General features: G+C 41.5%; 1 protein-coding gene across 2 annotated transcripts in view; it reads right to left on the bottom strand.

Annotated features, from left to right (window-relative positions):
• Positions 1-16,755, bottom strand: part of LHFPL1 (LHFPL tetraspan subfamily member 1) — a 49,159-nt gene extending 32,404 nt beyond the window's left edge. The window contains exons 1-2 of one of the 2 annotated variants that reach the window (XM_040999963.1): positions 16,548-16,755; positions 8,558-8,953 (exon numbers count right to left, since the gene is read on the bottom strand). In XM_040999963.1, coding sequence (XP_040855897.1) covers positions 8,558-8,939 — 382 coding nt within the window. In that variant the 5' untranslated portion in view covers positions 8,940-8,953; positions 16,548-16,755. Of the gene's footprint in view, positions 1-8,557; positions 9,081-16,547 lie in introns of those variants that run through there. The other variant, XM_040999962.1, reaches the window with a different exon arrangement.
• Between the last annotated feature and the right edge of the window lie 8,467 nt (positions 16,756-25,222).

Raw genomic sequence — 25,222 nt, 5'->3', positions numbered from 1 at the left:
AAAGATTTACTAATATTAAGCTGTGCTACCTCTACTTACACCTCCCCTCTCAGGTTGCAGCTAGATTCTCCATGTCAGTTTCTTCTTTATCTCTTTGCGGGGGAGAGGGGGAGTGGATATTTAGAAAGTCAGCAGGTGCATAGAGTTTGACTCAAAAGCTCCCTGGTTAGAGCTGTTATCTTGCAACTTTGCAGGGGCACCTGGCCAGAGACCAGGAAGCTTTGGGAGGTGTCATGGGTTCTGCTTCTCTCGCCCAGCCCTGCTATGAGACAGGTGAGCATATTAGCCTGTAAACATACTTCACAGAGATGTTTGTATTGTAATTCCATTACGCTTGATCATAGCCTGAGAAATATGCCCTTGGGAACACATTAAAAAAATGAAGACATAAGCAATTTATCCTCAATTATGTTTGTTCCCATCAATTGTTCTCATCAGTCTGGGTTTGTGAAAATATACTTCAAATAACAACAGAGAAATCATGTCTTAAGGTCAGATCCTGTCACCTTCTGGAAGAATAGGGGCTTAATAAAAGTGTGGATTTTGGAGTTTCAGCTACAGGTATTTGATGTGATAAATACAGCCCAGAAATATGCTTAAGACTTATTTATTTATTTATTTGAATATTGGAGGTATAAAGAAAGAGAGGGAGGGGGAGAGAAGGAAAGAGTTTTTTTTTTTTTTATCTACTGGTTCACACCCAAAATGTATACAGCAGCCAATCTCAGGTTAATGTCAGGAGCTAGGAAATGCCACCTAGATCTCCCAGGTGAGTGGCAGGGGCTAAAGAACTTGAGCCATCTTCTGCTGTCTCCTGGGGTTTGCATTAGTAAGAAGCATCCCAAACAGCTGCTGGATCTAACATACCGCATACCCACCCCAAGCCTCTGCTAATTTCACTTTTCCGTAAGCTCTTCAAAGTGCTCTCATGTCAGCCATACCCTGGTTCATGGTTCTGTCGTGTGCCACTGCTAACTCCTAGGTTTACTGACCTCCACCCACATATGCCCCTTGGGGAAGTCTTCATCAACTGTACATGATCAGGAGAGTGCTTTGCTAGTCTCACCTGCCTCCAAGTAGGGACAGAAAACTCTTAATCCTCTGCTGCAATGTGCAAATGCCCAATGGGCTGCCATTTTGTTTCCCATCCTCAACTGACTCCCTCTATAATAATCCCAATGCAAAAAAAAGTGCCAAATGTTCTCTCCTACCCTGTTTGATATGGCTTTAATTTGCTGTGTTAACCAAGCAGAGATCTGATGCTACTCAGTTTTAGCCCTTGTAGCAACTTCAACATCAAAACTAATTCTGTGGTGTTAAAATTTCAGAAAGAACTTAAAGCCCTTGCCACAGCTGCCTTCCTATGCTCCCTATTACTATTTCCCTCTATACCAACAGCTCTCTGACATTCTCCCAACCACACATATTCAGTTCAGTAGGTACCCAAGTGATATGTGTAGGCAATCACCCACTCAGGGCTATTATCAACCTGCTTGCCATCCCCCATTCACAAATGCACCTGCTGAACGAGAAGACATCTTGTTGCATACCCTACTCCCATCTGCAAGTTCCCTGTCTTTACATGGCTGCAAGCCTCCTTTGCAAAATATTTATTTAGTTTATTTGAATTTATTTCAATGAGCAGTAGCCTAGTCTGGGATAAATTGCTATTAATTTCTTTAGTTGATTGTTCTTACAGCAACTTCAACTCAAACATATCTCAGCAGAAAAATCTGTAAGCCTATCCAACAATATTTCAGCTTTCCTTTCCTAAGGAACTCACATACCCCGTTCATTTGTCCACACATTTTCTCAGAATTAGGGGATAGTTTGCATCTATAGCAGATGTCAAAAGTAGGTTGATGGAGGCTCAAGAAAGAGACTGCACTCGGACTGGCCTTTGAAATATGGATAGATATTTCCAAACAGAAAAGGAAGAAAAGGGAATTCCAGAAAGAAAACCATTGTGAAGAAAAGTGAAAACAGTTTCTCAAAGTCTGATATGTACTAGTTTTGTGCTGGGAAATGCTAATAACAAATTCAAGGCAGCAGTTCCCTTTGCAGTGGGGATAAGGGAGTGTAATCAGCATCTGCAGAGGGATTCAGCGGAATTGGTAACATTCTGTTGTTAAGCTGCATGCATGGTGCATACAACGGAAGGATTCCATAATACATTTTCAAAAATAAGTCAGCCTGTGCAGCTATGTGAAGTGCAGATTAGCAGGCCTCAGGTCAGACTCCTTAGCTTTGGGGATTCTGTGTTAACAGCACCCAGGCAATTCTTTTGTTAATGGGCTGTGGATCATTCTGGAAAACATTATATTATGTTGTTGTTTCTTATAAAAGAAAATCAAAAAAGAGCAAGTTATAAAGGTCTTTTAGGAGTCAGAAGCCAGAAACCCCTCAGCCATACTAGTTTGCTCCCTGAATCTTTGTTAGGAGGTTAATTTCCTTAAAGGCCATTTTAATTTTTTAGGGAGATTTTATTTAAAATTTTGTTTGTTTGTTTAGGAAGGAGAAAAATCTTTTCCCATCTGTTTGTCATTCCTCAAATGGCTGTAACAGACCAGGGCTCCATCTGGGTGTCCAGCCTGTGTGGTAGTGGCCAAGTACCTGGGCCATGCTCCACTGCTTTATCAGACACATTAGCAGTGAGCTGGGTTGGAATTGAAACAACTAGGACTCAAACTGGCACTCTGATTTGGGATGCCAGCATTGCAGGTGGTGGCTTAATCCACTATGCCACAATGCCATCTCCTAAATGCTATTTTTTATAATCATTACTCAGCCTGGTAAGGAAACATGACATGATTTCTGGTAAAACTTTGGAGGACTTTCCAGGAGATGCATGTGGTTGTTTTAATCAACACATAATTAACACATACAAAGTTACAGTTAAACAAAGGGAGTAAGTTTTCTGGTGTAGTCTCACAGAGTGAGATGACTGTACTTAACAATAATGTATTGTCTATTTGAAAATAGCTGGATTTTTCATGTTCTTACCACAAAGAAATGATAAACGTTTAAAGTGATGGGTATGTCAATTGCTGCGATTTACTTATAAGACACTGCATTTATGTACGGAAAGATAATGGTTTTGTCTTTGAACCAAGTACTTAGCAATCTGTCTCCAGTGGCAACCATAGTTGTACCAGCAGCTTACATGGAAGGCACTTGGGCCTTTCATGTCTGGGTGTGTTGAATTCAACCTCTGGGGGAAAACAAATGTCCAAAGTGGTGGCGCCCTTTTGGGTTGGGGAACACGAACATAGCATGTGTATCAGAGCCACTGGTGATATAAAAACAAAACAAAAGGGCTGCTTTCTACCTGTGGCTGCTCATGCAAAAATACAAAAGGCAATTGGGGCATGGGCGGGGGGGGGGGGTGGGATGTTCACCTTGTTTTAAACACTGAGGGTGATTTTGATACATTTGCTGCTCTAGAATGATTCTTGGCCTCCCTGGAGTAACCTGATCCAGGATCTTACATTTTTTTCCCCTGCCAAAAAGTTCCTTATATTTACTTCTCACCTATTTCTTCTTTGTTTAACTCTCACTGAAGATGGGGATTATTCACAAGTATCTTGCACATGTATACACAAGGGAACGTAAATAATGGCCATGTTCTCAGGGCCCAGGGGCCAGCTGTTTGGAAACCTCAGCATCCCCAGGGTTGAAATAATCTCCTGACCAGATGTTTCCTCACCGGTTGGAGCAGGGCACTAGGTCCCAGTGGAAGGCTCCCTAGACCCGAGGCTTGTCCAGTTGGATCAGCTGCAGGTGGAGCAAATGGGCCCCGAGAGTCCCATCAGGTCACCTTGCTGAGTATGACTCAGGCCAACAGCTCTTTATTTCTTCCTGTCTCTCCCACTTCCCTCCACTCATCTCTGCGGGCAGCCGCCAGACCGGCAAACAAGCGTCAGGCCGGGGGAGGAGGTGGTTCTTAATGGATACTCCATCTCTTCAGTGGTTTGGGGTCTGGCAGAAATAATCCAGACCTGAAACAAATTGGCTCCTCCCCTGATGTATTTCGCTTAATGCACTGGCTGCTGAGAAGCAGCCAGGCCTGGAGCAGTATAATCAATTCCCCTCAGCTGAACAACAGGCTTATACTTAACCCCCACAGCTCTTTGTCTTGCATCTTTCATCCAAGGAGTTGAAATATCCAGGCTTGGCTCTCTGCCACTGGCAAAGCCTATCTCTGAGGATCAGCCCCAAGATCTCCAAGCATCCGTTGGTTATGAGCATTGCCAAGGGGAATCCTAGGAAATGTGGTGTTTGCAAGAAATCTTCACCCTTCCTTTAGAGCTGATATAACCTTGGCAGCCAACAGTCTCTAAGAAGGAGAAATGTGAGGCTCTTGGTTGTGTGCTGTCACAGCGGAGAAACTTGCATGGCCCAGCCATCTCTCCCAGTGTGTTTCTCTTGCCCAAGGATAAACATGGTAGCACACCCTGGGTCTGGAACTTTTCTATGATTGCTGTCCAAAGGCTCTTTATTCTTGAATTCTATTTTTATTAAAATATTTTATTAGCAGTAACTGTACATATTTATGGGTGCAGTGTAATATTTCTTTTTTTTTCCTTTGTGCTTCTAGAAACATTTTAAAGATTTAAGGTTTAAGTGTTTTAACATTTTCCCATTCATTGCAAATGTATATACCATATACATACACATATACGCTAGTTTTTCCTTAAGAACAGATATACTAACATTATAAAAATGTGGGATTCACAATTATCATGAAGTGAGGGGGAAGGGAGGCGTACTGTCAGGTAGATGACATAAATCCATGAGGAAAATATTTATGACTATCTATATATCAAATAATGTGACATCCACACAATTTTTATACTCTTTACATATTAACTTCCACATGTAAGTCAAAGCATGATATTTATCTTTTCATATCTGGCTTATTTCATTTAGCATAATGATATCTACTTCAATCCATTTTGTTGCAAATGTCAAGATTTCATTCTTATTTTATAGCCGAATGCTATTCCATCAGGTTTAACACCACATTTTCTTCCCAGGAATCACTTGATGGATATCTGGGTTGATTCTGTATCTCTGCCATTGTAAATTGAGTTGCTAAAAACATGTGAGTACAGGTAACTCTATTATATGCTGACTTCACTTCCTTTGGATATATTCCCAGAAGTAGAACATTTATCCTTTGGGTGTGTGTGTGTGTGTGTGTGTGTGTGTGTGTGTGTGTGTGTGTTTTTAAGGAATCTCCATACCATTTTCTATAATCGCTATACTAATTTGCATTTTCATCAACAGTGTATAAGAGTACCCTTTCCTCTGGATCCTTGTTAGCATTTGTTATTTTTTGATTTTTGGATAATATCCATTATATAACTGGGGTGAGATAATATCTCATTATGGTTTTATTTGCATTTCTGTTAGAGTTAGTGACCCTGAACATATTTTTCATGCATCTATTAGTCATTTGTATTTATTCCTTAAAAATATCTGTTCACATCCTTTCATAATTTCTTTTAGATTTATTTATTTATTTTAAAGGGGGAAAGAGAGCGAGAGAAGGAGAGAGGGAGAGAGAGAGAGAGAGAGAGACCTTCCATCCAGTGGTGCACTCAAATGGCAACAATGACCTTGGTTAGTCCAGGACAAAACTAGGAGCCATGAAATTCATCCAGGCCTTCTGCATGGCTGGCAAGGGCCCAGGAACTCGAAACATCCTCAGATGCTTTCCCAGGAGCGTTAGCAGGGCACTGGATTGAAAGCAGAGCAACCAGTGCTCAACGAGGTGCTCTGATATGGGATGCCAGCATAACTGGTGGTAGCTTAGCTCACTGTACCATAGCACCATCCCCTTTTCTTTACAGGATTGGTTAGCTGTTGCTGAGTTTCCTGAGCTATTTGCATGTTCTTGAACTTTAAAGACTCCTGAGTAAACATGAATGCTGTAACTGTGGTCCTATAACCAAAACACATTGGCAGAATTACATGATACAAAAATGATATTGTAGTTTGACATCCTTTTTATGACACTAACCACTCAGTGACACTTCTGTTTCACTCACTCTATCAGTGTTCAAATCTCCAAATATCTTTCTACATCCCTTCTCAATGATTTTCTTTAAGTACCGTGCCTTAGGAGATGATGCCACCTAAAGAGCATCACATGGAAACGAAGAGACTTTTGTCAATGTCAGTAAAGCCCCAGGGGTGATGTTAGGCAGTATTGAAGGTCACTGTTGAGGCGTGGAGTCTGATGGAGACTGTTGCTACAGACCTGATTTCTGCCAGTTAACCTCCTTCATTTTGCGCTGAGAACTCAGAAACGCAAATGAGGTTAAGTTTTCATTCTCTTATGAGAAGAGAAGAGAACTCAGGATGCAAATAGGTCTGGCATTGAAGTCTGAAAATAAAAGGTAAGCATGTAAACTAACCTAGGTCTTATCTCTCCAACTTATCCCAGCTTATACGAGATATTACCCTAATCATGCATTCACTTTCTACGCTTACTGAGCACTTGCTCTGTGCAGGCACTGCGCTGAGCTCTGGGGATCCTATCTCCTGCCAGTCACATGTCATTTTGTGCAATGATGTGCCTGTAGGAGTGCTGAATTTACTATAGCATACTCACAGATGCAGGTGAAAAGTTAGCCTAAGACTGACTGGTGATTGCCACACAGCTCCATGAGGGAGATAGAATCATTGAATTTGGTCCCATGTTTCTAAAATGGAAATAAGAAGTTACCTAATTTTACTTTTCAATGTGATCAAAGAGCTATCCATTGCTAAAGAGTAGGAAAATTCAGAGATGAGGGAAGCTATGATGGTAACTCAGATTTTAAAATTTTACTGTGTGAAGAAAAACTAGAAAGCATCACTTTAACTGGCACAACCAAAAGAATCTGGTAATTTTAATGAGCAATCTGAGAAACCATGGCACCTTAGCGCAGGATTTCTCCAACATGCCACTACTGATATTTTGGACATCCTTGCTGGAGTCAGGTGCATTGTAGGATGTTTAGTAGCATTACTTGCCTATACCCACTGGATGTCAGTAGCACTCTCCGTAACCAGTAATAACCGAAAATGTCTCCAGACATTGCCAAGTGTCCTCTGGGGGAGAGACTGAAAATCAGCCCCCACTGAGAAGTGCTACCTACGCTCATCACTGACGTCTCACCCCAAGACCTCCTTGATGAAGTAGTTGCAAAGAAAAATCAGATTTGGGCTACATTGCCAGGGGACAAATCCAAGGGAAATGAAGCATGGAGAAATCACATTGCCACAAAGCAACTCAGTGAAAGAACAAGAAGTGGAATCCAAGTTCCTCGGCTCTAGTCGCCCACACTGTGCCGTGAATGGAGATAACAGTGATAGCAAATTGTATAATGAATAATGATTCTAAAACTGACCAGTAACAACCATTTTCAGCAATGGGTTCTACCTGTACTTTTTCTGACTGCCCCATCCAGGTATACAAAAGAGCTGAAACATTCATACACATATTTTCCCCTCTGTCTCAATTTGGTTTTTTTTTTTAACTTCCCACTTCAAAATAAACTCCCATTGCCTTTCTGAGTTTGTCGTTTTTGCCTTTGGTTCATTTCTTGCCGCTCCATAACACTGCCAACATCCTAGTATCTCTTCAATAAAGTTAGGGGAAACTTAAATGGAGGAAGTGACAGGTAAATTGGATTAGGGCCTTCAGAAATCAGGCCAAGTAGGGCTAGCCTTAAGTGTAACCCAAACAAGCTGTCCCCAACATTCTGTCTGATATATAGCATTTCATTGTTAGAGATGTATTTAGTTGGTGAGGACTGTGAGCAGTCAGTACATGTGTGCATGTGTTTAGAAGATTGCTGTTCTCTGAGATAACCAACAGAAACCAGAACTCTTAAATTGGGGCAGCAATATGATGGTATGTGTTGCTCTCCCTGGAAATGCAGATCTGAAGAATATGATTAAGTGAAAATCCTGAAGTCAGAGAAAGATGATGAAAATAGAGGCTAAGCAACAGCTATCAACTCTAGGGGCTGGTGCTGGTGCTGTGGCTCAACAGGCTAATCCTCTATCTTCAAGCACCAGCATTCCATATGGGTTTCAGTTTGTGTCCCAGCCGCTCTACTCCTGATCCAGTTCTATGCTTATGGCCTGGGAAGGCAGTAGAGAGTGGCCCAAATCCTTGGGTCCCTGCACCCACATAAGGGACCTAGAAGAAACTCTTCACTTCAGATTGGCTTAGCTTCAGCAGTTGTAGCCATTTGGGGAGTAAACCAATGGATGGAAGATGTTTCCCTCTCTGTCACTCCTTGTGTAAATATGACTTTACAACACAAATAAACCTTAAAAGGCGGAGATACAAACTCTACTTACTTTCCAAATTGCCATAAATAAAACAGTAATGCAGATGGGGAAGTCCTACACTACCTATTACAAAGGGGTCACCATGCATAGCTTTAGAGGTAGACAAACTAGAGAAGGTGAAAATGATTTCTCCACAAAGACACACTCTGCCTTCTCTGTACCTCAAATTCCTCAAGCCTACCCAGTCTCAAAGACACAGTCTTACCTCCCACAAACTGTGCTGCTCCCATGCAACGACCCATCATTCTGGAGATGAGTTCCTCCATGCAGCAACCCAGGACAGCAGCCAGTGCCACCAGGAGTAGCAGAGCACAGCCGGCACCTGTTACCACTGTGCACATCTGCCAGGCCAGGCTTGGGATGGCACTGAAGCTGGCATAACGCCCACACTCTTCCACCATGATCAGACTGTGTCCTTCTCCCCGCACAGGGTAGTTGCATCTCCGGAATGTGCTGAAAGACACTTGCTTCCCCAGCTGAGAGCCAAAGAGCCAGTAAGGCAGGAAGTAACTGGTAGAACTGGCCACAGCAGTCACAAGAGACAGGAAGGCCCAGAGGGTCCCCACCAGGGTCAGGCTGCTCCTCATGTTCTCAGCTTTCTCTGCAGGAATGGGGATCCAAATGGGGTCACGGCACCAAATGCAGAAAGTTACCATGTAGGCTCCACCAGTCTATTCCCTCCTCATTGGCCAATCCTGGGATTCACTGATGTGCCAGCTCGTTCTTGCTTCCAGAGAAGATTATTTGGATCCCTGAGGAACTCTGCTTTCCAGTATTTTCCCCATATTCCCTTCCTTCTGCCTGATTCAGAGTTTTGTGGTATCTAGGCTGCAAGGAAAGAACCACAGAACTGAATTACTTACTGTTACAATAATGCAGATGCAGCCTGATCAAACATACTGTAACTCTTGACATACAACAACAGAACATGTAGCAGAAAGGGAGAGAACAAGGGTGCAATGGCCCTCATGCTGCCAGCTGAATGACCTTGCCTGCCTGCAGGCCAGGAAGCAGGTGATGTGTCAGCGGGTCATGAATAAAATTGTTTCCAGAGAGTGAAGAATGAAGGAAGAAAGTTCACAGGCCTGCCAGTAACTATGAGAGAACTTCCAAAATATTCATAGAAAAAAATGGAATTAAAATTTTATTTTGATGCAATCAATTTAAAATCTATGCACAGGTTGTTTTTCTCCTCATAAAACATACTTTCTGTGAACCTTTTGAAGACCTCTTTTTTAAAGAGTCAAAGAAGAACAGAACATTCCATGGAGTTACATGATGTTCCCATTTGACTTAGGCAGAATATGTGCTCATGCAAGCTTTACGCTGGAACATAGCAGCCAGATTGAAATGGGTGGGATGAAAGATGGGCAGCCCGGTTCTATCATACCCTATAACTATTATTGAGAGAGCTCGGTTCATTTATTTTTTCCACCATCAAACTGGAAGGCAACTTTCCAACTATTGGGAGTTAACTCTAGATTAGCTGCTAAGAAAAATGGCCATGGCCTTTGCAGAATCCAGTCAAAAAAGCTTTTCATCTCTCTGAAATACATCAGGATCAGGGACTTGGTGCCTTGCAGCAGGAACATACAGCTGTAAAGACTTGTCAAAGTTCCTTTTCAAAAAATAATCTCCAAGCACTGAAAGTCTTTCCAGACCTAGTCTCTTCGGCCCAGCTCATAAATGGCTTTCACAGACCCTTCTGTCAAAAATCAATCAACCACTTCCCTCCTGACTCCATTAATCTGCCATTGCTTTCTGGCGTGCTTCTCCATTCAGGCAGCTAGAGACCACACTGCAGCTTGATGACAGAACTGTGAATATCTCCAGCAGACAGATGGTGGAGTACATTTTGGAAACTTCTCCATGATTCATCGCCATCATTTATGTTATAGGTGGTGGCTTCAGGGAGGGATGCAGTAACTGGTTATTTGGGGTCTCCATATTGCCAATTTGGGACACTGACAGTAGGCAAGCTCCAGACATATTCAGGGTCTCAGCATCCCAACGACTTCACAGTTATCATCAAATCATGCCTGGCACAGATTAGGCACTGCAATCTATGCTTTTTTTTTCTTTTTCGATGAAACTGTTTTTCATAGAATCATCCAATTTCCAGACTGGAAGGAACCTTAATGAATCATCTAATTCAGCCTACTTCTTTTACAAATGGCAGTTCGCTTCAGTAAAAGTGGCAGTGATTTCCCCCGAGTTCTAAGTTAGCAAGCAAGCAGCAACACTGGGGCCAGAAACCCGATCTGCAGCTTCCTAAAGCAGTACTCTTCTACCACACAATGCTAACAGCCCCCACTCCCCCCACCCATCACTTCACAGATGGGAATATGAAGAGGAAATGATTTACCCAAGAGTAAGGCTAGTGAGATACAATGGCCAGACCAGAGCACAGTTATTTGATTCTTAGTATAATGCTCTTTTTTCACTCCACCACAATTCCCCACTCTGGGTCCATATGTATTTTTGTGCTTTGTGCTTTGGGCAGGAAGGGAGTGGAGACTGTAAATTGCAGGTGCTTACTTTGGAATGTTAGGGTTTGGGAAGAAAGTGCCCTGAGCTGGGCCCCTGGGATTGAGGCTTTGTGCCTGAGAGTGGGGAAAATGAGAGAAAAATGTGATGAGGGACTGAAGGGGGGAGGAGGGGAGATGGAATGAGTTTTGAGTGATGGCTGTTAGAAAGCAGGTATGCTTGGCCACAATGAGGTAATACCTTTGCTTGTTATGTGAGTGTTGGTAAGATTACCAAAAGAGCCCTCTGTGCTGGACTCATTTCCTGATGAAGAAGCCCAGGCCAAGGGAGGAGAGGAAACAAGCTGATAAACAGCTGCCGGCTGCATCATCACAATTCCTTCACAATCTATCATTTCTTGAACTCTGCCCAGAAATGTCCTTAGGGTAGTAACAAAGGTATTAACCTCCATTTGCAAATGCAAAAAGTGAGAATCAGGAAGCCAAAGGAACTAAAGGGCGAAACCATATTTTCCCTCTCCTTTATCTGTAGCCTATCCCACAATATTAGCCTGTCCTGACACTATTATAATAGAAGGCCTCCCTGCTTTCCCACTCAGAATTTCAAAACAAATGTTCCAGAATGAAGAAAGAACTCCAACCAGGGGGATGTAGGGGAGATATGAGGAAGGTCAGTATCCGCAGATATAGGGTATAAACTAGTAAAATTAAGAGTGTTAACTGTTTCAAGTTCACACAACTAAGTTTGCATGTCCCTCAGGGACATCATAACCCTAAGATCTAAAATCTCAGTATAACAGCCAATAGGGAGGAACACAGAACCCATACCAGGGAGTAGTACCCAGTCTGTAGTAGAAATAAGGGGAGAGGTTTTGCTAGAAAGTTGTCTTCAACTTGGATAAATATAGCTCTTCCTACAATACTGCAAAACGTTGCTGCCATGATCTCATTTCCAAAGTGGCATTCTGAAACCAAGATTGAGGAAGACAAAATCTCAAAATTCAGTTGGAATGTTTTGCTTTAAGAAAACTCACCCTTCAGAGTTGAGGTTAAGTACTTTCAACCTTAGTGGAAATGCATTGCCTTGCTTTCATTTAGGAAAACGGTGGCCAACTCTGTCAGTTTGCTTGGGGCTCAGGGGTTTCCTGGGGTGTGGAAAACTAGATGATGAAACCAGAACAATCCCAAACAACCGTGGATGAGGTGTTCATCCTCTTTAGAACTAGAGATACTGAGAGCCAATCATTTTGACTAGCAGGTTGAGAATCACTGCCACAGATAATTATGTCTTGTTCTCCCTCTGGGACTCAATAGAAGATGTCAAAAAGTTCATGGGAAAAAATGACTGAAAAACTTATTTTGATACAAAAAATTGTGAGACTAATGCATAACTTTTTCATCATGCTCATTTTCCATGAATCTTTTGAAGGTCCTTTGTAATATCAAATTGAAAATGATCATGGAACTACACATTGCAAGACAAAGCCCATACACGTTGAATATCCAGCTTCCTGAATCATAGACTTGATGTTATACAGTCAAGGAAGAGATCTTGCAGTTTAACTTGCTCCATATTTTCTGACTACAGGAGTCTTAGTTTAGTTTTTTCCACTCTTGGATAGGGAGGCATAGGGGTGTATGGAGTCTAGTGTGCACAGCAGTGCATGTTAAATGTGCTAGACAGCAAAGAGCATTCTAGCAAATGCATTTGGTTGCATCTCCTGAAATGGAGTGATCTCCTTTATGGTAGTCCTCCAAAGCAATCTCAGTTTGTTTCCAGAAACTGGCTAACTCACTTTGGATTCACGCCAATAAAAACCACAAACAATGCTGTAGTGCGTTCTATCTTGGTTTCTTCTGCATGTTTCATGTATTGCAATAGCATTCACTGTCTCTCCTGAAATGTCTAGCCACACATCCACTCAGGATTTAAGAACCAAGAATTGACTCTGGCAGCCCTGCTGAATGATATAGCAGCCAGGCATTAATATGACTGTAGTAGAATCTCTATTTTGTTTAAATGCTATGTTGTCTCTCATTATTCAGTTTCTCTGTCTGCTGAATGGGATTGTGTGCCTGTTTCTGAAAGTGGCTGTATGAAGCACAGTGTTGCCAGAAAGTTGTGATAACTAGTGTGGTTGAGAATGAGATCCAGTGACTGTGCTTCCTACAGTTTGACGTCCGTTAATCTTTAGAGATGTGTTGCATTCTAGCACAGCCTCTTGGGTAGAAGTCCCCTCAACCTTTCTGACACAGGAAACTCACCTAAGCCCTGTATGTCAGGTAGTTATCTCTACTACTTTTACAGGACCCTAGAGAAAAGGGAAGAACACAGTTTTCCTCAGTAGCTTAACAACTCTCACTGTCAATAAATCATTTGTTATGGGCCTTTATAAATCTTTTCTTCTGCAACCTGAAGCCAGTTCCTTTTGTTGGGTCTTTATAGGGAACGAAGAACAGCTGACCATCCTCCGGATAAGAGTTCTTCATCAATTCAGACAGCTCTTGGGTCACCTTTGTGTTTCTATTCCCAAACTGAGCCCTCTCTCTCCCTGTTGTAGCTATTCTCCAAGCTTGTAATCATTTGTTCTCACTTTTCCACTTTCTCAGTACCGATTCCTCTGTGGACACTAATAGTATCAAAGAGACTAACTCTGCCCTTAACTCCTGCCTTGGAGTAGAAAACCAAACCAGTTCCTCCTTCTACTGCATCTCCTCCACAGTGCACACAGAAAAGGACATGCAAATACTTTTGTTCCTATTTGACCTTGAAGTTTAACTTTAGAGAAAAAAAAATGCACCACCTAACGAAAGGGTGCCCATATGGGATGCTGGCTTAAAAACCTAATTCTCCACCTGCAGTGCTGGCTCCTGCCGTTCTAGTTCTGGCTGCTCTACAACTCCATACAGCTCCCTGCCTATGGCCTGGGAAAGCAGCGGAGGATGGCTCAAGTATTTGGGCCCTTGCACTCAAGTGGGAGAGCCAGAAGCTCCTGTCTCCCAGCTTCAGATTGAATCATTTTGTCTGTAGCCCTCGTGGCCATTTGGGAACTGAACCAAAAGATGCAAGATCTCTCCCTCTTTCACTTTCTCACTCTCGTTGTCTCTGTCTCTCCTCTCTGTAAGTCGGCCTATCAGATTAAAAAATCTTTAAAAATAAAAATACCTAAATAATTTTTTAAAAGACACCTCTTTCTCAACATTGATGTTTTCCTACTAGGATATGAGTAAGAAAAGCAGGCCCACAGGAAACTCTGTAAAGCTCGTGACAAATCGAATTAAAAGATAAGTTTATTTGTAATGCAAAACACTTAAAATCTTGCGTATGAGGGCTCTTCAAAAGGTTTATGGAAATGCAGGTATTTAAAAAGCTTTTGCACCCCAAAACCTTACCTTTTAGTTTTATTCTCCATGAACATTTTGAAGTTTTCATGGGTTTTTCACAAATAAATAGATGTCTCATCCACAGAAGTGCCTTTGACCAATATGATTCCTTGTATCTAATTAAATATATAAGCAAACTGAACATTCTAGATCTTTCTGTTTCAGATAGAAAATCAGAAGAAATTTGTCATGTTCCAAATATTTCTCTCCTTATTTTCTGCCACCAGAAACTTCCTCCTCTTTGGAGTATTCCCCTGATGAGAGTTCCTGTGGATTTTTTTGTGTCTGAAATCATCTACTTACGCATTTCCATTTGTATCTCAGTAGCTCTAATGAAACTTCACTTGTGACCTAAGGGTTTTTTTTTTTGGTTTTTTTTGTTTGTTTGTTTGTTTTTTTGCCAAATTTTCAGCTTTCAGGTTTGCTGAATCACTTTCTATGCTTTTGTTTTCATTCCCTCCTCTTTTAGCCTAAGATTGAAAGACTAATAAACTGGGCTGTGTTAGCTTAGTCTATCAGTTTCTTGGCATCTCTCCATACTCAGTTGGATATTTTCATAAGCAGGTAAGTCATTAAAAGGCACAAAAGCCAGACACTAATTGAAGAGGGAGCACTAACTGAGCAGTCAAAAATATAGAAAATCCACGCTAAATAGAATTGCCATGAAGAGACCAGAGAGAACTCATATTTAAAAATAAAAAAGAAAAAAAATCTATATTAGATGTACCGTTTTGCAGAGTTCACAGTAGGAAAAATGGAAACTTGAAAGATTTTCCTGAATTTCACATGGATTTCTCACTCCTACCCACACTGAGCTCCTCATCTGTCATCATATATCTTACCAATTAGAAATCTCTAGTTCCAACTGCCTGGACAGGTTCCACCACCTCCTCCCATGACTAATTGGTCATCTAGCAGTCCTGTCTTACACCTTCAATGGATTAGAAATTGTCATACCACATACCTTAGCAAAACACTGGAAGTGCTATAACCAACTGGTAAGCCATTCTTCCACATTCCTTTAAGTTCATAGACCCAGACCTGTCACTTGTGCCCTGTAGTCATTGTCCTTACCTGGAAATAAAATGCCACCACAGCTACCTACATGGAGTGAATCTGGTCCATGTGTCAATAAGGGGCTTTGAATGGTTTTCCGATCAGTTCAGAAGAGTTGGGAAGCAGCATGACCTATCAAACGTGTCCTTCCAAATAGGGGATCTAGTCACCTTCATCAGAATCACTTTGGTTCAGATTGCAGATTCTGACCCTTTCCCCTTCCAGACTCTGCGAACACACATGTGTAGAAATTTTTTAAATTGTTTTACTTGATTCTGGATGAAAACATTATTGAGGAATACTATTTTGCTGGAAAAGAGTTCAAATATTAGAATCATATCTGACAGGAACCTGAGGTCTACCCCGTTAAATGTGATGTGAACTTGAGGGAAAAAAATCACTTCAAATCTTGGAGTCTCAGTTTCATGTATAACATGGAAATGACAGAGCATCAAGTTCAAGTGGAGCAACATGTGTGGTGTACCTAACATCAGAGCAGATCTCAAGCCTCACCCATTCACTGGAGAAAACCCTATTTTCTCATAAATAATAGAGGAGACGAAGTTATGTAAGAGAGAACATCATTCACCTGCCGTCACTCCCCACAGCCTTTCTACAGGTGATTTCTCCTCACTCCTTGGCTTCTTTCTGTTTTCAGTTTCCCAACACCAAATAGAACCAATTGGCTGAGGGTTGTTTGCAAGGATGGGTTTATAGTTAAACTGTTCTAAGTTTTTCTGAAGATCATCATACTTAGTTACATAGAAAGGACTCATTTACTGAATAAATGCAATATTTTCTTTCTCTGTCTGATTGATTTCCATATTTGCATTTCAGTTTATGCTCTTCAACCCATTTCAGTCTTGGGACTTCTGAAAACCCAACCAATCACATCGGCAAAGTGGATACATTTCTGCTTGTATAGACAAGCTAGAACAAAATTCCCTGCCCCTTGCAGAGACTTGCACTTCCTCTCCTCAGGTTACCATCTCCCCTGGGGAAACCAATTAGCACTTAACCCTTGGGTCCTGAAATCTGGTCAATATGCACTGGAAATCCAGCCCTGGGTCCTTTTAGTCTCTGTGCAAACAACCGTGAGGAAGTAAAAATGCACCAGGCTACCCTTGGGAAGAAAACAGCTCTGAGCTCTGAGATGAAAGGGCAGGAAGCAGGCAAAAGGAAAGGGGAGAGGGAGGCTGAACAAGGGGAAAGCAAAGCAGTCTCTTAGCCAGCTGCTTGAATTGCATTTGGTCCAAGTTGCTTATTTACCTTCTGACGCTGAAGGCTGACTGACTGGTCCCCTCTCTCCGGACAACTTCTCACAGCCTGTCAGTCGGGGATGGGAATCCCAGCTGCTCTTTGCAGAGATGACTGAAAACCTTGCTTTACCTTTGGGAGAGAGGGGCGGAGTCCAACGTAAGGGAAATTAACTCCAAACACGCTGGAGGCTTCAAACTCAGCCTCAGATATGCAGGCACTTGGGGTGGAAAGTAGCTTAGCAGGTACTGAGTTCCCCCACTTCCAACCTCACAGTTGCAAGGCAAACCCTGTGTAAATTTGTGCATGTGTGCGTGTGCAGGTATGCTTGAACTTGGATCACATGTCCATCTCAGCTCCTCACCTGCTTCCGGAACGCCTAGTGAAGGAAGAAGGTTCTCCCTAACCTTCCTCCAAAGCCCTGAATAATGTCCACCATATGGATACATGTGGTGGTATATAGGTAGCAGACTCATACAGCTGAAAATGACCGAGAGAGCACATGTCTAAGCAGTGCAGAGCAACAATTCCTATCCTCTACCCCCTCAACATGATTTTTACTAAAATGGGAAAGATGTTCCAATTGAGCGATCATTGATTCCAAGAGCTAGAAAGCTTACATTTAATAAGTTTGAAATCACATGTTGAAAGTGCTAGCGCCTCATATGCAATACCAGTACCACTAAATGTCAGTGACTGATTCATCCCAAATCATCAATAAAAACTTTTCACTTTAAGGTAAACGGCTGACAGACAGGCCTGGGGATGAGTGGAGCTTTGCCTGCTGTAATTGCATGATGTTCTTCCTTACCGCTTAGAATGTCACTGTCATTCTTTCTTTACTTGGGGAAACTTCCCACTTCCTAGCTTATACCAGTTTTTGTTTTTTGCAAAATTGTTTCATTTCTCTTGCTAGTTACCTTGAGAACAGAGAACTGGGCTGAACAAATCAAAACAAGCTGGGGAGGACTGGTAAGTGGTTTAACTGAACAGAGCGTACTGGGTTGATTCAAAGTATACGTGTTTCTGTCACAGTCCAGTTGCCCTCCCAGAATGCTAAAAAGCTCATGAGGCCTATTTGCCAGAATTTTCTGGCAATAATTCATATTATGAAGGGACTTCCAAAGTTGAAGTAAACGGACTTGAAAGTTTATTTAATGCAAAAAAAAAATTTAAATCCATGCAAAGTTCTATGACATTTTTGAAGACCCTTCGTATTTGAGTAAATAAACTGGCAGTCCAACGTGCTCATTGGACCTTGATTTTATAATGAAGTTACTAATGTGTTGCTGCTTGTAGTACATACAAGCATGCATCCTGTCTTACCACATTATTTGTCTATCTGGCTACCTTTGATTAGTAGTTTTTAAAACCTGTTTTTCTGTTGTAGCACACTGATAAACTGTATTTTTATCGTAATGGTTTACTGAGGCATTTTCTGGGAGAAGGACAGATGACTGCTTGGGCAGAATGTCATACTTCTGATAATGTAAGCTCTCCAGATAGTTTTTCATTCTCCCATGTGTTGTTTCTTTAAAAATCACTGCCTAGGGGCCTGCATGGTAACTGCCTAATCCTCAACCCTCTGGTGCTGGCAACCCATATGGGCGCCAGCTGCTCCACTTCCCATCCAGCCTTCTGCTTTTATGGCCTGGGAAAGCAGCAGAGGATGGCCCATGTCCTTGGGACCCTGCACCCACGTGGGAGGCCTGGAAGAAAATCCTGGCTCTCAGCTTCAGATCGGCTCGGCTCCGGCCATTTGGGGAGTCAAACAGCAGATGGAGTGCCTTATCTCTATCTCTCCTCTCTCTGTAAAATCTACCTTTCAAATAAAAATGAATAATTTTTTTAAAGGAATCACTGTCTCAAATAGATGGCTTTATAAGGAGAAATACTAAGTCCTCCTGCATTAAAGTAAGTCAACTTTAACAGCTATGCAGTAATAACTGTGTATAAAATTATGGCTGAAATATATGACATATGGGAAATAGTTGAATCCATTCTGTGCATCAGCAAATATTGCATTTTGCTTAGTGGCTACACCGGTCACTTAGGGAATCTCCCACTATGTAGATCTCTGAAGACAATGCATTTTTAAAAAGATTTATTTATTTTTATTGAAAAGTCAGATATACAGAAAGGTGGAGTGACAGAGATGAAGATCTTCTGTCCACTGACTCACTACCCTCAGTGGCTGCAATGGCCCGAGCTGAGCCAGTCTGAATCCAGGAACCCAGAACCTCTTCTGGGTCTTCCACATGGGTGCAGGGTCCCAAGGCTTTGGGCTGTCCTGACTGCTTTCCCAGGCCACAAGCAGGGAGCTCGATGAGAAGTGGGGCCTCCAGGACACCATGAACCAGTGCCCATATGGAATCCCGGTGAGTGCAAGGCAAGGACTTTAGTCATTAGGCTGCTGCGCAGGGCTCAAAACAATGCATTTTTATTTCTTTCTGTTTTCATCTTTTCTGTGTGCTTCTGGCTACCTTAAGTGAAATAAATGTGAACACAAGTGTACACTAAATAATAGTTTAATTTATTGGGAAAATTATTGTTTGCAATTATTAATACACTGTGGCCTCTTATCTCAGGAAAAAATGCTTGCATCTTACGACTCATTTTTTTTAATTGAAATTGCTATTCATGAGCTGGAATTTAATCCAGCTGTTAAAATCCCACATCCCTCATTGGAGTGCCTGAGTTCAATTCTCAGTTTTGGGACCTGACTCCAGCTTCCTACTAATGTAGAACTTGGGAGGTAAGGGGGATGACTCAAGTGATTAGGGTCTTGCTGCCTATATGGATATTTAGTTTTGAGTCCCTTTTGTCCCAGCTTCCAGCAATTGGGGGCATTTAGAGAATGAACATTTGGGAATGCACCTCTCTCTCTTCCTCAAATAAAAAAATGTTTAAAAATTAATTTTTCCTCAGCTATGCTTCCATAAAGCCACATGAGAATCATTGTTAATGTATTTTCTTCTTGTAGTATATTTAGAGAATGGGAAGATACATAGTATTTCTAAACATGCTGGAAGTGGCATTGGCCAGGAAACAAAAGAATATCCAAATTCTTCCATTGATCATTGTAAAATAATAGTCTACAAAGATAAGACATGAGTGCTATTCTGTTTGTAACCCCATCTGCATCCTCGAGTCTGTCAAGCACTGATCTATACAATAGCATCCCCAAGAAATATCAACACTACCGTAATATTTTGGTGTCTATACAAGTGGGCAACAAGCCAGAGCCTATGGCTGCCAAATCAAGTTAGCCCTTTTTTGTAAAGTTTAATTGGTACGCAGCCACCATTTATCCACTTATTATCATCTACAACTCCTTTCATGCTAGAAAGGCAGGGTTGAGACAAAGATTTTATGGTCCACAAAGCTGAAAATGTTTACTAGTTGCTACTTTACAGAAAATGATATTGATTTCTGGTTTAGACCTACATCAATAGGTTATAATAGATGTGGTCATTTTTCAGAGGAAGAGATTAAAAAGAAAACGTGGAATAAATAGAACTGTTACTTACTGTCAGCTTTGCTAAGATGCAGTCAGCCCTCCCCAGTTTTTAAAAATCTTATTCTATGAGTTAACATCACACTGGTGTCCAATGTAAGTATTTTGACAGTTGTGTAAAAATGTAGTTCTCTATGAACTAGTCTGGAAGTCTATGTCATTTCGTTTTCCCACACATTTTAAGCTGTTTCTTTTGGGAAGCTACTTCTTTGTTTTTTTCTTTTTTTTAGTTAAATTTCTTTGTGCTAGAGGTATATTTTCGGTTTTAGTCTTCCAGAAGAGGTCCATTTATTTTTCAAGTCATTTCTAGAGTTCCATTGCTTTTGATTTTGAGACTCTGGCGTGTAAGTGTTTGAAAGTTTAAAATCACACAGGTTCTATGAGCTAGCACTCCTGCAGCCTGAATTTGGAAATTACTCTTTGAGTATATCATAATTTTCAGTTTTAGGCAGATGAGATGATATGGTTTAGATGTTGAATGTTCCTCAAAGGCCTAGTAATTTCTCTATTAGGAGGTGGGGCCTAGTGGAAGTCCTCACGCCATTGAGAACATGTTAAAGAGAAACAGAGATCTCTTAAATGCTGTTTAATCTCCCCAAGTGTTCAAAACAGCTTGAGCTGGGTCAGGTCAATGCCAGAGGCCTAGAACTTGCATTTGAATTTCACTTGTGGGTGACAGGTATTCAAATACTTTAGTTTGATCTGCTAACTCTCAGGGTGCATACTAATAGGAAACTGGAATTTGGAAGGGAGCTAGGTCTCAAACCGAAACGCTCTAATATGGGACTTGGGGAAGGCATACTCAGCAATGTGCTAACCACTGCCAAATGCCTACCGTGGGAGTTCCTGTGAAATGCTGTTGCAGATGATATACAAGCCAGCTGTAAGCTCAACATGGTAATAAAATAAATTGGCTGGATAAATGGTGTTTGTGACAAGATGAGGTAGACCCTAGGTTGCTAATGTTGGCCATCTCCAAAGTTGAGCCTCTTAAGACCAAACAACTTTAGACACGTCTCTATGAAAACAGATGAAGCAGGAAAGTCTTTCTGTTTTAAATCATTAAATTCAATTATATTTTTGGTTCACATTTTCCCAAGAACTGTTGTGTACAGATTTGATTAGTAGCAAACCAAGCTCAAAGCCATCTTGATCTAATCCTAACCTTTACCCTCATCAGTCTTGGACACTGCACCAGGGTTTGGGGTCTGGCCCAATTCAGAACAAATGGAAATCACTGAGTGGTACAAAGTGTTACTGATCTGTGTTTGAAGATTGCCTTCTTGTAAAATACAGAAATGTATAGTTTTTGACTTCTAGGCTGTCAGTGTTTCTGAAATCTTCTTTTGCTCAGTTACTATCTTGCATTTATAATAGCTCATTTCATTTTTGTAAGTCTTTCAGCCCGTGAATTCAGGATACCCCAGTGTTGAGCAAGTATGGAATTGACTTTCCCAGGAATATGAAGTCCACTGTCTTGTGTTCTGCTTAATCAGGGTTTGAGGCTTGAGTAGAATTCTCCTGGAAGGCAATGTCCTAGACAGTGTTCCAGATCACTGAAGGAACAAATGGCCTCTCAGTTCTCTCCGGGTCATTCTTCCTCTGTTCACTTCTCTCACCACAAAGCTATTGATGTATTTTGTACCTTTCTAACATAAACACTCCCGTCTTCTCAGTCAGCTACAACATGTGGTAGAGTAGTTTCTGGGAGTATAATTCAAGTGTCCAAACCTGTTTAACTCACAGCTAAGAGAACAGTTTAACTGAGTTTTAGAAAATTCAGTGAGACAAGAGATGCAGCCTTCCAGAATCAAGAAATCATTTTTCTTGTGTCTACCTCCTGATGCAAGTAAAGGAGATTTGTCAGTTTGAAGACCTCACTCAAAAAGACATGGGTTTTTATCCAGTTGGTTGCTGCAGAATTACTGCGCTTTTCTATATTTTCTGTATTTGTGATCAGTCAATTGTTCCAGAAAACCCTGGCCACCGTACCATAGCAGGACACAAAGAAGATGACATAGTGAATGTGACTTCCGCTGTTTCAGTGCTTGCTTATAGGCTGAAGGAAACGTGAGGCTTACAGGAAGATGATGATGATGATGATGATGATGATGATAACAATAATAATAGATGTAGAGCTTTGGGAAATAAAATACAGCCTTTTTCCATAGGGGTAATCTGATAGGGCCAGTGGCCTGCCAGTGGAGTCAGCACCACCAGCCAGAATACTTGCCCACAAAATCTCATGAAGCAGCAGCTGCTGGAAGCAAAGACCACACAATGTGAAAAGCTCCTACTGTATGAATTTTAGCTTTGTTCTCTAGGTAAATATTTGGATGTTGGTTTAAGACCACCCCAGGGTACATCTGGGTATTTGCCTAGTGATCTTCAATATAAACCATGTTTTCCGTAATGACTGAAACAATTGACAGCCAGAACTTTTTTCTTTCACCTCTTCCTGGGATATAACTACTTTCTAGAAACATTACAGGCACATCAGTGATCCTAAAACAGCATTTATGTAGGCCCATCCACGAGACTGTCATCAATAATAACATTTACTGGGAATTGTAGATCAACTTCACCTAATTTTTGTGAACAAAACTTGTCCTTCAATAATAATTTTAAAAAATATTTTCCTTGGACTTTAGCCTAGTGGCTAAAGTCTTTGCCTTGTACGCAAGGAATCCCATATGAGCAGCAGTTATAATCCTGGCAGCCCCACTTCCCATCCAACTCCCTGTTTGTGGCCTGGGAAAGCAGTCGAGGATGGCCCAAAGCCTTGGGATCCTGCACCTGCATGGGAGACTCAAAAAAGGCTCTGGGCTCCTGGATTCAGATTGGCTCAGCTCCAGCCAGTGCAGCTGCTTGGGGAGTGAATCAATGGATGGAAGAACTTCCTCTCTGTCTCTCCTCCTCTCTGTATATCTGACTTTCCAATAAAAACAAAATAAATTTTTAAAATAATAAAAAACAAAGAAAAAAAACCCTTTCCCCTAACTTTCAATACTAAAGCATATTCTCATAGCAATCTGATGGAGTAGGCATTACTCTCATTTTCAGAGTAGGAAACACAAGACTTAGGAAATTTATATGTGAGTGGGTTTTTAGCCTAGCAGGTAAGACCCCTGCATCTCACAGTGGAGGATCTGTGTTTGATTCCTGTCAATGGCTCTTGCCTGCAGCTTCCTGCTAACGTAGACCCTGGCACACAGCAGTGATATCTCTGTCTGACTCTCCATCTCTCCATCTGATGCTCAAATAAATGTAATATTAAAAATACAGAAAAACTGAATGTCACAGAGCTCTTTGGTCCATTAAAAGTGATGGATTTAGAAAAGACTTGAAGACAAAAGGCAGGGACCAAAAAGAGTGTGAGGGAAGGGGAGGATATGATTTTAGTCCTAAAATTCTGCTTTGTTTGAGAATGGGTAGATACTAGCTTTCATCATGATGGCAATGAAGGTACAGAATGGTGTCTACCCTTTTCCATGACCCTTCTTCTTGATCAGTCCAGTAGTGAACTCAGCTTCACTTTCCAGTTTGATGTATCCGGGTAACATCCCAGGGAAGTATAATAAAGAGAGATGATTAAATGTGTGCAGAGCCCAGGGGAAAGCTCTGGGCTGGAAGTTCCCATGTGGAATGTATTAGTGCCCAAAGTAAATACTATGACCAAAGTGTTTGTCAAATATGAAACCCAAGAGCAGCACCATCCTGAGACTCAGCTACACGTAATGAAGTGTATATGCCAAGATGTGTGAAGAAGAAAACGATTGACCTGCTCTTTCCCCATCGTCATACTCCCACACACCACAGCCTCTCAAAGCACAGGAACTGGCTCAGCAATGATGGAGGGATGTGGGGATAGAGAATTAAGAGTGGCAAAGTGGTTAAAAACCCATCCAGTTCTAAGTGCTTCATCGACCAGCCATTGAGTGGAGGTAACCAAAGTTGAACTGCAGCAAAAAAAAAAAAAAAAAAAAAAGTCTTGCTTAAATTGCAACTGTATTTCCAGTTGATTTTACAAATCTGTTTCATTTTTAATGAGTTCTAAAGAGCCACTCAGCAGCTGATGCTCGCTGGGCTTACTGGGAAAGCAGCCAATGTCTCTGGGACCACCTGATTTTCTTGCTGAATTTAGACAAACTTCAAGGAATGACAGGGAGGCTGGAAGCAGGTTCAAGTACCTTGAATGTGGCCTTGAACAACTCCAAAACCATGTGTCTTTTATGTCTTTCCTTTCCCTTTTGTGGGATACCACAAGTTAAATTAACGCTGTGGGAATTGCTCTGCAGATCAAAGATTCTCAGTTTGACCTTGGGACATAGCATTCACCTTGTGGGAGATTAACTTTTCTATCTAGGGGAAAGTTTTGGAAAATTAGTAATCACCCCCATGCTCTCTGGGGGCAAAAGCATCGAATATGTTATAAAATGACGGCAGAACACTGTTGTTATTATTTCTACTATTTTGAGACCACTGCACTCATTCCACAATTATTTGTGGACCAAATAGTATGTATCAAACACTGGAGATACAGTGATAAAACAATACTGATGAGGTCCCTATTCCCAAATAGCACATATTCTAGAATGGAAAAAAAGTCAATAAAGAAAGTGAACAATTAATTTAAAAGAATGATAATGTCTAAAGCAGAAGCAACGTTTGGTCATAGGACATATTGCTGTGATGGAAACAGGGCGACTTTAGATTAGATGGAGTTTACAAGAGAGCGAAGACACATTAAATACGAGACCTGAAAGATCAAAAGGAGACATCCATACAATGTAGCTGAAGTATGAAAGTTCTAGACAACAGGAACAGAAAGACCTGTAATCATTAAAATGGATAAAATGTTGAAGAAGTAAGAAGCAAGGATGTGCATTTGCCACAGCACTGAAGTCCCTGCTTAGGATCCCCACATCCCTCACCAGAGCGCCCAGATTGAGGCTGAGATCTGCTTCTTATCATGCTTCCTGCTAATGCACACACGGAGAAGCAGCAGGTGATGCTTCGAGTAACTGGGTCCATGCCACCCACATGGGAGACCCAAAGGAGTTTCCATCCCAGTTTTAGAGCCTTGACCATTGAAGGCATGAGAGGAGCAAACCAATAGTTGGACGATCTCTCTCTGACTCTCTTCCTGTTCCTGCCTTGCAAATAAAGT

This window comes from Ochotona curzoniae, unplaced genomic scaffold (assembly GCF_017591425.1).
Source record: "Ochotona curzoniae isolate NIBS_2020 unplaced genomic scaffold, NIBS_Ocur_1.0 scaffold_1852, whole genome shotgun sequence".
NCBI classification, from domain to species: domain Eukaryota; kingdom Metazoa; phylum Chordata; class Mammalia; order Lagomorpha; family Ochotonidae; genus Ochotona; species Ochotona curzoniae.
The sequence above is the reverse complement of the archived record's forward strand: the minus strand, read 5'-3'. Positions and strand labels throughout refer to the sequence as shown.